General features: G+C 43.0%; 1 protein-coding gene across 1 annotated transcript in view; it reads right to left on the bottom strand.

The window, feature by feature from the left end:
* The window catches only part of ARHGEF26 (Rho guanine nucleotide exchange factor 26), a 138,815-nt gene extending 123,038 nt beyond the window's left edge, over positions 1-15,777 (bottom strand). The window contains exons 1-3 of the mRNA XM_052641663.1: positions 14,603-15,777; positions 12,867-12,906; positions 9,200-9,345 (exon numbers count right to left, since the gene is read on the bottom strand). Of these exons, the coding sequence (XP_052497623.1) occupies positions 9,200-9,345; positions 12,867-12,906; positions 14,603-15,682 (1,266 nt within the window). The 5' untranslated portion in view covers positions 15,683-15,777. The remainder of the gene's footprint in view (positions 1-9,199; positions 9,346-12,866; positions 12,907-14,602) is intronic.
* Between the last annotated feature and the right edge of the window lie 826 nt (positions 15,778-16,603).

Genomic DNA, 16,603 nt, shown 5'->3' on the forward strand with positions numbered 1-16,603 from the left:
ATATCAGAAATGAAGTTGGAGATCCTTGTCTGACGCTCAAGGAAAGGTCCAGTCTAGAGATAGAAACCTAGAGATCATCAGAGGCAGATGATGTATTTAAAGCCACCAGACTAGAAGCAATCAACCTGGGAGTGCAGATCAGGGAGGAGGCCCAAAGATGGAGCCTTGGGACTCCCAACAGTTAGTGACTGGAAGAATGAGGAGGACTCACAAGGAAATCAAGAAGCTCCAGGTACACTGACTTGATCTCAAATCCCCTGACCCTCTATCACCTCAAAGGGTCTGTGTACTTGATGTTTCCCTGCCTGGGACTCATCCACCCTGCACCCACCTCCTCCAACAACAAATCTGACCTGACATTTATCTGGTAGCTGATCAGATGGCAGCTCTCGTCACCTTCTTTGCCACCTTCCCTTGACTGACAGCAATATGCCCAAACAGATGCCCTTCCCCACAGGATCTCAGAGCAGCACAAGCACAGTCTTTATGGCAGTCACACAGCAATTCTGCATGTATTTATGGGATTATTTGGGGTCTGTCTTACCAGTTAGGGTGTCTGCAAGGACATGAAAGCAGAGTGGGGTCTGTTTGTACTCCATCACCAGTGTCTAGAATAGGTGAAGTTGCTCAGTCATGTCTGACTCTTTGCAACCCCACCGACTATAGCCTACCAGGCTCTTCCATCCAAGGGATTTTCCAGACAAGAGTATTGGAGTGGGTTGCCATAGGGCCCTCCATAAAGAATAGGGGAATGAAGGAATCCTTGATCAACCTCTCTCTCATCAATGTTCTGTTAAATGAAATAAGACCCTCTTTGTGTGGGTCCCAGGTCAAGGTTTTCAGTTGAAACATCTCCTTTTGTACTTATGCCAACCAAAATAAAATTCCCTTGTGCTTATGTCCTCCCACTTTTCTTGGAGCACCTGTTTCTTCTGCCCCCTACCTCCCCTTGGGGCCTCAGGCATACACACCCATATTTTCACAACCCATTGTTCTCCCCAGAGAATCAATAACATAAATATTGGCACATAAATTAGTGCGCTCATTTGCCCTTACTAAGTTCCAACCAGAATATTTATTTTTATTCTCAGTCTCTATATATTTCCAGAAAGGGTTATATAGTTCAAGTTCCATCATCACTATAATTGAGAAAAAATGCCATTTCTAATAGTGATATGAACATGAAATGCACTGAGCTATACTGATGTGTCCCCAGTATTTGGAGATAAAAGAAAAAACACTCCCAAACTGGAACTGAAAAAAAAAAAATTATAAACACACACTTCAAACATATACATGTGTGTACATTTTTCTAAAGAGAAGGTCTGTGGCTCATAGCTTTTGTCAGATTCTCAAAGCAGATGACAGCTCTAGAAAAGAAAGATGACAAAGTACACATCCATCCCACAGACTAACACAGAGACTAGAAAGAACACTGAAAATCATCATGTATAGACATGAAATAATTAAGACACATTGTTCAGGAAAAGAGGAAGTTTTAATATTTGCACAGGCTTCCTCGGTAACTCAGTGGTAAAGAACCCATCTGCCAACGCAGGAGACTTGAGAGACATGGGTTTGATCTCTGGGTTGGGGAGATCCCCTGGAGTAGTCAATGGCAACCCACTCCAATATTCTTGCCAGTAAAACCCCATGGACAGAGGAGCCTGGCGGGCCATAGTCCATGGAGTCGCAAAGAGTCAGACACAATTTAGTGACTAAACAACAGCAACAATAGCTGCGCAGTATATTATTTATGTAAATGCATGTAATCTTTATTTTTTCTCCTTACAGGTATATACATGGATTTTGAAAGGAGTGCTATCAAATTGAGAAGAGCATTGCCTAGAGAAAAAGGGAAAGAGACTGAGATTGCAGATATGATCAAGAGAGACTTTGGTCTTATCTGAAATGGTTCAATTTTTTTTTCATGGAGAATGTGTTAAGTATTGCTTATATAGTCAAAATTAGCTTTCAAAAATGTTAAGGGAATACCTTAATTTAATTGTACTCAAATGGCAAGAGAGTAACAGAGCTCTGTCCTTGCCTCAGACTAAGCAGACCCCAGCTCCAGCCCTCTTGGCTGGACCAGGATATCTGCTGGGGGTCTCAGGTCATGCCCACATAGACCTCCAATTCTGTTTATAAAGATACAAACACTCCAGACCTACTGTCCAACTTACAAGCTTGCACCAGTACACGCCTAAAGCCCTGACTGTTTACATGGTGAGTACTGAAAGTAAGCCAGATGTGAAAAATGAGAATTTTTTTTCTATTTTTTAAACATAAAAGATAGATATGATAAAAGACATTAATCACCATTTAAGGTAAAAAAAAATTTATGAGGCTGCTATGTTGCAAAAATGTAAATGGAAAATTCTATGACTGAAGAGATTATTTTAAGCAGCAAGTCACTGAACAACTGAAAATTAATTCAGACAAGTGTGAAAATGTAAGGGGAAACGATGAAATTTTCAGTGACCTCTAAATACTTTAAGCATTTCTGCAAACAGAAGGATATTCAGCTTTATTACATCTGCTGAGCTCTGATTTTCAGTAGAAAACAGTCTGTCTTTTACAATAAACATGGTATAAATTCTAAAAGAATAAGTCCCACCAGATGGAACTGCTAAGACTCCAAAGTGTTTTATAAGTATAACGAAATTATACTTATAATCAAATAGCCAGTTTTCAAATCATCCTTTCTTGTTTGGCAGTTCCAGAAAATCATCCAAAGCAAACTATGTGTGTCTTAGGAGCTAAGTCCAGTTCTCAAGAGATCAAAGTCCTAATTCTGGTTATGAACCTAGTTGGCCACACTAGGGACAGCCGAGGACATACCTCACAGAACACATACCGAACTAGTTCCAGAATAAAGTGTTTAAAATTTCTGAGCACACTGAAAAAATATGCAAAGCGAGGAGGATTACTGAGAAGCCGCCTGTCAGCAAGTCCAAAGGAATAGTCCAGTAAGAGGGTGACTATACGAGGCATGTATCTGGTGACTGCATTCGGTACTGAACCCAAGTAGAGTGTTTGCCTGTGTGCTTGTTCTTGCCTCTGGAGCCTGAACACCCTTGTCAAAGGTACCTGGCATGTCAAGGCTAGGGGAATTACACAAACACCCTATGGCAAACAAATGGGGTCAGGGCTCAGCTGGCAAGTGTGGCTTTGGGACTGTCACCAAACTTAACAAATACTAGTTTCGCAACTGTCATTTTTTCAATCTAACGCATAGTACCTGATGGGGGAAGGGTCGAGTTATGACAAAAGGCAAAAAGACTCCAGGCAAGGTTTATTTTTTATTTTCTGTAATATTGTAAAGCCTTCTGGGATCCTATGAAAGGATAAAACTTATTAAAAACCTGAAGCTCTCTGCTATGCACCTGGCACTAACTGCTACAGGTACATAGTGTTCTATCGCATACCAGTAACACAATCAATATTTTTCTTCAAACCCACAAGCCCAGAAATCCAAGCACTGTGGTCTTAGTCCCCACAGTGCCAGTTTAGGTGAGTTGTAGGGTAAATCACCTGTGGATGGCAGGTTCCTTTGTCTCTGGGCACAGATCTCCAGAGGACAGAAAATTAGTTTTTCAAATTGAAACCTCAAATTTCATTTCAAACGAAGAAAAACCTAAAAACCACGATCATTTAAGTTATTTTGCATACATCAGTGTTCCCCAAGACCTGAAGTGAAAGTGAAGTCACTCAGTTGTGTCTGACCCTTTGCAACGCCATGGACTGTAGCCTAACAGGTTCCTCCGTCCATGAGATTTTCCAGCCAAAAATACTGGAGCACATTGCCATTTCCTTCTCCAGGAGATCTTCCTGACCGAAGGATTGAATCCAGGTCTCCCACACTATAGGCAGACACTTCACGAGGGAATCTCAAAGAACAGCAAAAAGTTATGTTCCCTAGAATGAAGAAATCCTATATTTCCAGTGAAGAAAACATTGATGCACTCTGACAATCAAGTAAAGGAAAAGTAAGTCTGGCACCATTTGATGACATTAAGGAGTCCAGGTTGTGTTCCTGACACCGGAGAATACTACACTTCTATGTAGGGGGGGACTTGTCAACAAAGCCACATTGCTACACACATTCACCAAGTCACTGTAATCCAATTAGGGAAGCTTGCGGCAGCCTAAACTTTCTCTACTATGTTGAGGCCCAATTAAATGCCTCTCTTACTCATTCCTAGGTGACTACAACACTCCAGTCAAACCTGTCGCAACACCTTACATGGAGAACCACCTCTTGACTGTGTGGCTGTCCAATGAAACTGAAGGAGACGCATCATAAACAAATGCACTAAGACAAATCACACACAGACTGAAGGTTTCAACACCTTACAAAACAAGCAGAAGTGACTGCAAATTGCTGCTCTTTTAAAGTCTGCCACACACTGGATGCTTCTTACAGTTAACTGATAAGAAAAGTTGCATCATCTCAGGAGGCAGTCAGGAGTTGGCAACAGAGATAAGAGGTTTTCACAGCATAGGACAATCAACAGCAGCTAACACACAGGTGTGCTCATAAGCATCCCCTCCCAAGTAGAAAGTCAAGGTAGATCCAAATAGAAAGCTAACTCCTTTGCCAGAAAACCCTTTGTTCTACTCCCTATCTGGAATCAAGGTCTCACTCAGAGAAGAGTTTTGTGTTAAAGACTGGATGGGGACGATCTTATTTATTTGGTATTATTAAAAATTAAGCATGGAAAGATGATGCAAAAAAATACAAAAAGTCGAAGTGCTCCAAAACCTGCCTTAAACACTGTAGCCCCTTTACAAGAAGAAATCAGGGCACAATATCAGACAAAGATAATGGAGGTGCTGACTGCTTATGGAAAATATCCTGACATTTTTCAAAATTCACAAAGCCTCTTTTCTTTAGGGTCCTAACTGCAACCTGGATATTTACTAACTACTAGAATTTTTAAAAAGTAATGGCTGCTTTTTGTTGTTAAAAGTATCCAGTTTTAAAAAAAGCCAAAGTGGACTGCCACTTTTTAGTGGACAGGAAACCCATGTGGGAAGGACAGAATAGAATTTCAGAACAGTAATGACACCTGGGGAGGCTAGAAGGAGAAAAGGACTGGAGAGGAGGATGGCTAACAGGATCTGCCTTAAAAACTAGAGGCCTGAATATCAAAATGTTAACATCTGTTCAAGCTAGTACTTGTGTGGCAGGTACCTGGAGATCTATTACACAAACTCACATGTTAGTTTATCTGCACACTTGCCCTCTTGCCTTTCGAGTTGGCCCACACTGTCTGTGGAGTGTGTTTCTCTCTAAATAAATCCACGTCTTACCTATCACTCTGTCTCTTACTGAATTCCTTCTGCCACAAGACAACGAGAACTTCAATAAATCCTGAGACCAGGTATGATCTCAGTTAAAAGACCACGAGTTCAAGTTCCAGATCTGGGATTTGGCTAGGGTCAACCAATTTGAATCACATGGTTTCAGAGGGTACATTACAGATGAAACGACTTAAGAAATATGATTAAGTAATCACAATGCATGATCTTATGCAGATTCCCATTCAAATAAATCTTTAAAAAAATATGAAAATTGAGAAAATGTGAATACTGACTGGGCATTGGATGGTATTAAGAATTTCTTTCTGAATTTTTAATTGTAGCAATTTTGATTATTTTTTATTTTAAAAATCTGTATTTCTCTGAGCTATATAATGAAATATTATTTACAGATAATTTTTCTGCATGCTTGAAGTAGTTGTTGTTCAGTTGCTAAGTTGTGTCTGACTCTTTGCAACCCCAGGGACTATAGCCTGCCAGGCTCCTCTGTCCATGAGATTTCCCAGGCAAGAATGCTAGAGTGAGTTGCCATTTCCTTCTCCAGGGGATCTTTCCAGACCAGGAATCAAACTCACATTTCTTGCACTGGCAGGTGGATTTTTTACACTGAGCCACCAGAGAAGCCCCAAGCTTGAATTAAAAAAAACAACAACAAAACTTAAAGTGTTTAAAAGTGAAACAGAGGCACAGAAGGGCCAAAGAAAACGCAGGCTGGTGCCCAAGTGATGCAAAGGGCAAAGTCCAATCATGATGCTTTGGTTAAATGTAATTGCCAAGCAACACAATAAATACACACAAGCCCTGGGAACATTCAAATCCAAGATAACACAGTTCTGAAGTTAGAATCTACATTTTATCACCAGATAGTCTTCTAATATCAATTTTGTTAACAAAAGGCACAACAGTACATTGAACCTTTGCCAAATAAAATGAATGCCCATATGTGAAGTATTGAAAGTTTGAAAGATACAAAGTGTTATTTAAATTTCCATATGTTAATCTAAATGAAAGCCAAACTCCAGGAAGCATAAATATGACAGCCTGGCTTTCAGTACTAAAGCTAAGTTGGAGAAGTGTGTAAGTGACAGAAGTACATGTTTTTGTTGAGCATTCAGAGATCAACAGCAAGATTTAGGCCTGGGCTAACAAATACAGCTGCTGCCCTAGAGAGAACTCAAAAAATTCAGTTTTCTTCTCGAGAATCCCCTACAAAATGGGCTATACCAACAACAGAATGACAGTCATTTAGAGTCAACTTGGCTGTTACGTTGCCAACAAAGGTCCATCTAGTCAAAGTTTTGGTTTTTCCAGTAGTCACTTATGGATGTAAGAGTTGGACTATAAAGAAAGTTGAGCACTGAAGAATTGATGCTTTTAAACTGTGGTGTTGGAGGAGTCTCTTGAGAGTCCCTTGGACTGCAAGGAGGTCCAACCAGTCCATTCTGAAGGAAATCAGTCCTGCATATACATTGGAAGGAGTGATGCTGAAGTTAATACTCCAATACTTTAACCACCTGCTGCAAAGAACTGAATCACTGGAAAAGACCCAGATGTTGGGACAGATTGAAGGCAGGAGGAGAAGGGGATGACAGAGGATGAGATGGTTGGATGGCATCATCAACTTGATGGACATGAGTTTGAGTAAGCTCTGGGAGTTGGTGATAGACAGGGAAGCCTAGTGTGCTACAGTCCATGGGATCAAAAAGACTCAGATACGACTGAGTGACTGAACTGAACTGGCCTGTGTGGGGGCCTCCCAGGTGGCACTAGTGGTAAAAAATCTGCCTGCCAATGCAGGAACATAAGAGACACAGGTCTGACCCCTGGGTCAGGAAGATCCCCTGGAAGAGGGCAGGGCAACTCACTCCAGTACTCTTGCCTGGAGAATCCAATGGATAGAGAAGCCTGGTGGGCCACATACAGTCCATGGGGTCGCAAAGAGTCGGACACGACTGAGCAACTACTGGCCCAGAGATAGTCTTGGGCTTATGAAACATTTTTTAAAACTTAAATTAGGATGATACTTGAAGGGACTTCCCTGGTGGTCCAATGGCTAAGATTCTACACTCCACATGCAGGAGCTGGACTTTGATACCTGGTCAGAGAACTAGATCCCACATGCCACAACTAAAGATCCTGCATGCTGCAGCAAATATTGAAGATCATGTGCCGCAAGTAAGACCTGGCACAGCCAAATAAACAAACATTAAAGAAAACAAACAAACAGGATTTTGCTGTTGTTGTTCACTCACTGAGTTGTGTCCGACTCTGGGACCCCATGGACTGCCGCACACCAGACTTCCCTGTCCTTCAATATCTCCCAGAGTTTGCTCAAACTCAAAAGTCTGACTTCTTGTATTCTCTTTTCTAAAGATCAGAAAATATTGCCACACTGAACTGGTTTGAACTAAGTGGCAGCTGTTCAACTTATACAAGGCCTGTGGATCACATTTCCCACCACTCCCCATCACCCACACTCACCAGCATCACTTATAACACTACTTGGCCTGCCTCCCCATGGGCATTTTAATCTGTGGTGTAACACTAAGGATGTCACTCCATGGTGTGATGCTGAAAATACATAATTTCCCCTTAGCACAAAATTAGGGGGTAGGAGGGAGACAGAAGAAAATGTTTGGTTTCTTGAATTCTGAATTCCAATACAGTGCAGAGAGGGGAGGAATAACCTGAGCCAGATGTCATCTCCATAATCACCACACATGCATTTCCATGGTCAAGTTTACAAGTGCTTCTTCACTTACGCCGCCGGGTTCCCCAAGTATGTGAGATTCCTGATTCTGAACTATGCTCATTTCGGCTTAAGCGAGAATCACTTCTGCTTCCATATTGCTGAAGGACTCACAGAGGTGCCCTGGCTTGTTTTTCACGCAACATTCCCACAATCCAAGCCAGTTATGGGAACTCTTTCCTACCTACAAATGCTGTACCCAAACTCACATCACGTAAACTAAGCATCACACTGTGACACTGTTAAGCCAGGAGGAAAAAAAATTATGGCTAAAAACTAAAGTGGTTTGATGCAGAGAGGAGAATTTACTCATCAATACAAAAATAAGTATCAGACACTGGCCCACAAAAGATGCACACGTAGAGACAGGACAGAATGCCATTCATTAACCAATTTCAAGAAAATATAAATGTGTCTCTATCAAACGAAATTTCCAAGGAAGAAGTGTAACACATTCCCTGTTTTACGTAGGTACTATACATACAAACATCATACATACATATATATTATTGTCATTCAGTCGCTAAGTCATGTCCAACTCTTTATGACCCCAAAGGACTGTAACCCGCCAGGCTCCTCTGTCCATGGGGATTTTTCAGGCAAGAATACTGGAGTGGATTGCCATTTCCTTCTCCAAGAGATCTTCCTGGATCAGGGATGGAATCTGAGCCTCCTGCATTGGCAGGTTCATTTTTTACCACTGAGCCACCAAGGAAGCCCCCAAACATATGCATACACAGTCATAATTATGACACAGTTTAGATATATTAAGAGATATTAAGCTATCCCTTAATATAGATATATTAAGCTACCACTACATACACATTATATTAAAAAAAAAACAAGAAAATATACCGAGCAAGAAGAGTTTCCAGAGTCCCTAGTACATCAGTCTTAAAGCACTTTATTTTATAAAAACATGATAAATTTTCCTGATCAGAATTGTCAAAGTTCACTTTCTCACTGCAGTGTTTCAAGAAATATTTCACAATATAAAAGGATGAATCTTTCTCCTTAGGGTTACAGGATCACTGGTAGAAAAAAATTAAAACCACAACCAGGTATAATTTCCACAATTTGGTCTCTTCACTCTCACAGATAGAAAAACAGAAGGTACACACTCACTGCAGTGAGCTGGCTCCACGTGGACCTCAGAGGCTTGTGGTGAATCACAATTTTTTCATCAGATTTCTGTTCTTTCGGCTCTGACTCCTCATCAGAGTCAATGTCAAGGGCCTTTTCTTTGTAGTTCTGATACAGGACAGCATTTTCTGCAAAAAAAAAAAAAAAAAGAACCAAACCCTACACATCACTAATTGTCACCCCCCCATCATGTTGCTACTTGTTCTAAAGAAATATCCAGTATTTATAAGATGTTTGGCCTCCAGTTTAATAAAGAGATAAATGGATTTCTTCATGAAGAGTCATGATCAAAAATTTATTTTCTTACTCATACAGCTCTATCCCCCATTCATCTGCAGAGGACAGGAAGTGCCTGTACATGAAATGCCAACTGAAGCAAAGTTTCCATGACTCTGTCCACCACTCATGAAGGTCATGTCTATTACATTACTGCTTTTTAGGTTAAATTGAATTTACACCCTTTTATTTTTTGATTTAACAAACACTTATAGTACATCTACAATGTGCCAAGGGCTGGGAGTAAATAGAAAATAAAAGACACTTTCCATGCCCTCATGAGCCAAAAATTTAATGAGAAATATAGTAAAAGTCAGTCATTCATGAATTCATTCAACTGGTACTTAGAAAATGTCTACTAGAAGCCAGTAAATGCTAGGTGCTGGGGATACAACAAAGAACAACAACAAAAAAAGAGACAAATCTCATTCTTCAAGGAGCTGACATCAGAGTGATGAAAGAATGACAATAAATTAACAAGCAACTTTTATAATATGGCATATGCTGAAAAGTAACATGGCGAAAAATGAAACAGAGAAAGGGTGTTAGGAAGGGTGATACGTAGATTTTAAACAGGGTAGTTTAGGAAGGCCTCATAGAGGTGACATTGAAGCAAAGATCTAAAAGAGAGTAAGGAAAGAAACCATCTATACAACTGGCAACAACAGAGACATCAGCAAACAGAGACATCAGCAAGTACAAAGGCCCTGGGGCAGGAGTCTGCTTGGTGTGTCTTGCAATACGTACAACGATCGGCAAGGAGGTCTGTGTGGCTGGAATAAGTTAAGGGAGGGGAGGAAGTATAGGAGATGGGGGTTGGGATGAATAGAGGGCTGACCATATAGGGTCTTGCCTCAATGCCATTGAAAGGACTTTTGTTTTTTTACTCTAAGTAAGACAGCAAGTCATTTTAAGGTTGAGGACACCATGATCTAGCACAAACACGTTATCTACAAATCAAAAGATTTATACACAAGTGCTCTGAGAACAGACTGTCAGCAGGACATGATTTAGTCTGGGGGTCAGAGAAGTGTTAATGAAGAAAATCTTAAGATCTGAAAGCTGAGAAACCACAGAGCTACAGGAAAAACCACCTCCAAAAGCAAGAGGAAATAAATTACCTTAGAAGAATAAAAGAGGTTATGAACTGCAGTGTAGGTGTCAATCAGACAAAGGGTGTAAGGCGAGTTAAGGGAGAAGAGCCAGGCAGTTCAAACCAGACAGAGTTTCGCAATCTGTTAAAGAACTGGGTTTTATCCTGAGCCCAAAAGCCAGAGTTTCTTTCATACTGTAAAGGTTATATTTTATCCTGACTGCAATGAAAATCAACTGAAAGACATTTTTAGATTGGAACAGGAAAACATTGACTAATTAAGGAACTAATTAGGATGCTCTTGAAGTGGTCAGTGAAAAGCAGTGGAGACTTGAGGGGGTTGGACTGGATACAGGGGTCAGACTGGCTGTGGTGGTCAGGATATTTTCTAGTTCTGTTAAGTCCCACAACTGAAGTGGAAGAAGGGAACTCCAGAAGAAATTCAGCTTTAGAGGAAAGATTATGAGTTTGGTTTTGGAACATACTGAGTTTGAAATGCTTTCCCCATCTACTGAGGCCAGCAAACATCTGCCTCATTTCTCATCAACTATGGCATGTTCTGTACGCATCATCACTAAATACTGAGAGTTCATGCAAGATTTTACTGTTCTTTGATTGGTCTGCATATGAAAGCAGAGTGTAAGGGTATAGAGCTCTGTAGAACCCTTTAAAGTACTTAATGTATGACATAAAATACATTCGGACATTGTTTATATGATGTCTCATTCATCTCACAACAATGTAGGCAATTATTAGCTTCATTCTACACAGGATAAAACAGGCTCAGTGAAGTTGAGAGGCTTGTTTAATGTCACTCAACTGATGAGTGAAGCAGCAGAACAGAAACTCAGGTCTCTGGTTCCAATATCACAGGATCCTACCACTCAACCACACAGCTTCCTGACGTACATTCTTGTTAGTCATCAGCTGCTGAGACTCCTGCCATCCTCATGTACATATATGTGAAAAAGAATGTCTAGGTCATCATATTCAAGAAGAGAAGAGAGGGTACACAGAAACAGCTCCTCGTAAAAGCAAACAGCATAAAACTAGTTATAATGAAGGTCTGTCCTCAGACTTCAAAAAAGCTCAACATTTTTAACTATTTGAAGGAAAGGTCCCAAAACTAATGCCAAATTCCAGAAGATGCAAAACATCTCTCATGATTGATATTAGATAGATGCTCAGTTCACTTCACAGTTATAACAGGGTACAAGAGAAAGCAAAGTGTGTGAGAACCAGTTGTCTGTCCTGGTCCTGGCTGTGTGACAGTGGAGAAGGTACTAAGCCTCTTTGAGATTCCAGATTCCTCGGTTATAAAATCTGGACGATGACTTTAACCCAGCCAGCAAAAATACTATATCTGGGTTTCTTCTCCATAGAAAACATTTTTCTAAGATGGATACAATAAATACATTTTTATAAACTGGTCATATGTAAATGATTAAATGGAAACTGATTTTTATAAAAATGATATGGGGAAATGTTTTGTAATCAGCCAAGTTGATACAACTCTGGGTGGTTTTACCTTTGATTTACTTAAAGAGAGGCATACCCTTCTTCACTGTTCTTTTAAAGGCAGGAAAATCTTAACATTTCGAAGAATGACAGGAAGTAACTACCCTTACCTCCACCACACTCCCCCAGCTCTACAAACTCTTCTGGTCCATTGACACTGGATCCATTTACACAAAGTCCCCTAATCTGATTAGGGTCTGAACACCTGGTGAAAGCTGCTTTTGTTTCCTCGATCCTTCATAAAAACACTATATGAGGTCAAAACTCTTAGCAATAGGGTTCTGTTAATGAAGCAAGTTCGATTTCCTCCAAATTGAAATTTGGTTATGAAACCATATTAATATATTAAAATGTAGAAATATGGGGATAAGAACATTAAGTCAAAGGAAATATGACCTAAGGAAATATGGACGTAAGATCTACATGCCAAAACTTCAGAATTTTAAATTGAAGAGCTAGAGTTTATCCTTAATCTTTCTTCATTTTTTTGAGGGAGGTGGGGATGGAGCCAGAGTAGAGGAGAATTAAAAATCCCAGAACACTGGTCTGACAAAGTCATCGGCTTACAAAGAATGCTATTAATTTTATTCACTGCTGGTATTACTGGATGAAAATTTAGCTTAGTGCAGAGCTTTGTGCTGTATAATTTGAGAAGTTGTACATTTTTCTCATCTTGTGTTTTTGTTACTTCGTTGGATTTCAACTTATAATTGATATTCCACATTGAAACAGCAATAAAAGTCTGGAAAATCAAATGCTTACCTTCCCCATCAAATGTTCCTTGTCCTTTCAGCATTTTTTTCTAAGAAACAAGAAAAGGAAAAAGAGGAAAAGCAAAGCAAACTATGTATGAATGAGCCAAACAGAAAATACAGCTATTTAAAGAAAAAGTACTTTTTTGTGGTCACATTCATTAGATTTCCAACAGCATGCACAGATGATCCCTGGAGCAGTCATATGACTACTACCACTCACTAAAAAGATGAAATAAAATGTACAATATCCCCCACGCTCAGCCAATACAGCTTGAGAATCCTCAAATGACCAATAGTTTTTAGCTTATTACTGATGATTCACCATCACTGTTAAATTGAACTCTGCTATACTTGCAGAGTTGGAGCCGGGGGTGGGGGGGGCGGGGGAAGCACAAAAAATATTATGTAATTTCTTTACTTAGAAATTAGTTTGCTTAGTCCCTCAGTCATGTCCTATTCTTTGTGATCCCATGAGCTGTAGCCCTCCAGGCTCCTCTGTCCATGGGACTTTCCAGGCAAGAATACTGGAGTTGAGAAGACATTCCCTTCTCCAGGGGATCTTCCCAACCCAGGGACTGAACCCAGGTCTCCTGCATTGCAGGCAGATTCTTTACCATCTGAGCCATCAGGGAAGCTCACTCATGATTCACCACCACCGTTAAATTGAAATTTGTTAAACTTGCAAAGTTGGAGGGGGAAAAAAATACACATAAAATGTTATGTAATTTAAGGCCATAGGATCTAAAATAAAACAGGCTCACTTGTGTATTACATATGTGACATTTATATAGACTGGTTCCAGCTTTCTGATTAATCAGGAGAAGATGTGGCTGCCAAAATGAATTTCTGCCCTATTACTGAGATCTGTCTTGTGTCTGGAGAAGGCAGCACATGCACTCTCCAAAATCTCCTTCCCTAGTCTTCCCTATTTCTTTATGTCATATTTGGTAATATTTTAAGGAGTGCAACTCCTAGGTCTTTATCTGGGAGCAACGCCACACCATTCACTCCAACCGGAAGTTTCAAGCTACAAACTTGTTAAATGCACTCAAGGGTTAAGCGGGCACAAAATGGGAATGAGATGCAACCAAAGCCACTGAAAGAAGCCAGGTGAAAGAAGCCAGAAATAAAGATGACAAACTATGTCTTTTGTGATTCTGGCAATTGACTTTTAAGATTCACATTTTACCTGGATGGTATTTAGTATGTGATCATTACAGAAAGGAAAAATATTTCAGTAATTAAGTCACTAATGTAAGTACTTAATCAACCGGCTGAAAGGAAATCAGTGTTTTCCTGTATCAGCTGTGGTGAATCAGCAATCAGTAACTGACACTTCTAAACAAGCACCACACTGGCGTGACCACATAATCAAGAGTGCAGACCCACGCCTGTCTGCCACCCCCTTTGCAGCTACCTGTATTAAAAGTGTTCAAAATTCACTCCACCAATACGTAACTTGCTGGGTTTTTTCTCCCATTTGTCCCCCACATTTTGCCGAACTTAGAAAATGAATACAGTGATAAGAGTTTCAGTTCCTCCCATAAAACTGCATTACCCTGGGCTGTGTCTACTAGCAATAAAATAGCCAAGAGATAGATGTGCAGGGGTCTGATCAACAAACAATAAAATTTAAAAAGAACAATAACCTTTGGTTCCCTCTGTGCCCCTCCTCCCCACCCCAAACATCTTCACTGGCGGCTTAATGACTGCCTAACGTGCGATACTCTTGCCCACTTTTACCTTTATCCTTCCCAGGCTGGAAAACTTCTCCTTGTCTTCCATCACTGCTTTCAGAACCGGCTGGGACATCCTGTTCTTCTTCTTCGAGGTGCCAGGACTGTCAAAATCAACGCCACTGACCACCGCCCTGCGATACGAGGTGGACCGCAAGCCTCTCCGCAGAGACCCCGGGCTGTCCAAGTCGTGCTCCGCCTCGCCCTCGTCCTCTGCTGGGCCCAGGGGGGCCCCAAGGCCCTCCACCATGCTGCGCACCTTGAGCAGTCTCTTGTGAGGTTCCACGTTCAGATTGTTGGATTTACTTATTTTAATTTCCGAGGCTAAGCTCTTCGGAATGATCTGCTGTTTTCCCACTTTGAGGGCGGCGGGGCTGTTTGTGCTCAAAACCACTGAAGGATTCTCCAGGAGTTCGTTCTCCGGTGAGGGCAGCCTTTGGAGCGGCAGTTTTTGTTCCAAAGACCTTTTGGGGAGCGAAGGAGAGAGTCTCGAGGTTCCTCGCTCAGGGTCCTTAGCCATGTTGCCGGAGAGCGAACCGGCGCCTTGGGAGGAGATATTAGGGGAAAGCCCATTTGCAGCCGGAGAAGGCAGGGGGCTGGTGGGGAATCCGGTCTTGTCCCCCTCGGGGCTGCAGAGGGGCGGCGCTCGAGGAGTCCGCGGGGGGTGCAGCTGCTGAGGCGCGGGCTTGGTCACTGTGCCGTTCGCTGGGGACTTGGGGGAGCCGCCCGACGCCACTCTGGGGACTTGGGGTGACTTGGACCGTCGAAGCCGAGGAGAGACAGCCCTGTACTCCTGGGAGACGGTCCTCCCATTGGTCACCGCCCTCGGATGGGCGCATATAAGCAGGGGGCTCCTCTGGACCGTCCTGCCGTCTGAGGCGCCGGGCACTTCGGCCAGAGTCTGCGCCGCAGGGAGCGTCTCTCGGTCCTCCACCGGGAAATCCGTGATCAGCAACCCGCTGGGGCTCTGATAGGACTGGGGCCTCGGCTTGCTCCGGCCCAGGAGCTGGGGCTGAGGGGTTGAACGCCTCCGCCACAAAGGGGTTAAGCTGTTGCTGGAAAAATCCACTTCGCTCTCGGTGTTCATAGCGGAGCCTCAGGGGTCAGCCCCCGGGGGGGTGGGGGACAACACCTAGTCAGTCTTGCCTAAAGAGGAAAGAAGTCATGGAGCTTGGCCTCCGGACTACTAGGCACGCCTTGCAGACGCGCGCGCTCTGAGCCCGGGGATCACCCGGCTGCCGAGGGACACAACTGCGTTCAATTACCCACCCTTTCTGGGGCAAAAACTGCGCCCACCGCGGCGAGGGGTCCAGTACAGAAACCTGGGTCGCGCCCAGGCGAATTAATCAAATCACCTCCGCGCCTCTCTCGCGGCCCAAGACCACCCGCACAGAAACAGACCGCCACCAAATCGCCGGTGCAAACTGATGCACAAGAAACGTAAGACGAGTTCAGCTTTCTTGGGAAACTCGTCGCGGGACGCTCCCCTCCGCCGCCATCCAGCGGCCTGCCCCCGCCGTAGGTCCCCTAGAGCTCCAGCAGCCCGTCTCCCAGGCGGATTTACCTTCAGGGCTTTGTAGAGCCCAGGGCCGACGAGCACCCCCGCCCAGTGGGTGGCCCGGGTCCCGGACCGAATCTCTGCAGCGGGAGCTCTGGAGAGCTCAGCAGCCGACCCAGCGTCGGCTCCGCCCCCAAGCTTGATCCCGCCTACGGCATTGGCCACGCCCCGGCCCGCCTCAGTCGCTGCGTTCTGGGAGCCGCTGCCTTCCCGCCCTGGTCTCTCGTTAAAAAACTCAGGCGCACCTGGGCTGTGTGCCGAGCTCCAGGTTCCCGGCCACGAGATGCGGGGAGGCAGCGGCGTGGGAGCTGCAGGCGCGCAAGGCTGTTGCCCGGAGCACAGCGTGGGAACAAACGTAGGAGCCCTGCCAGAATGTAATTTGCGAAGTCCTGGGCCCCCAGGGGATCTCCCTGGAAGAAGCTCGGAATGCCGAGCATAGTAAGGTGCGTG

The sequence above is a fragment of the Budorcas taxicolor genome, chromosome 1 (assembly GCF_023091745.1).
Source record: "Budorcas taxicolor isolate Tak-1 chromosome 1, Takin1.1, whole genome shotgun sequence".
Taxonomy (NCBI): domain Eukaryota; kingdom Metazoa; phylum Chordata; class Mammalia; order Artiodactyla; family Bovidae; genus Budorcas; species Budorcas taxicolor.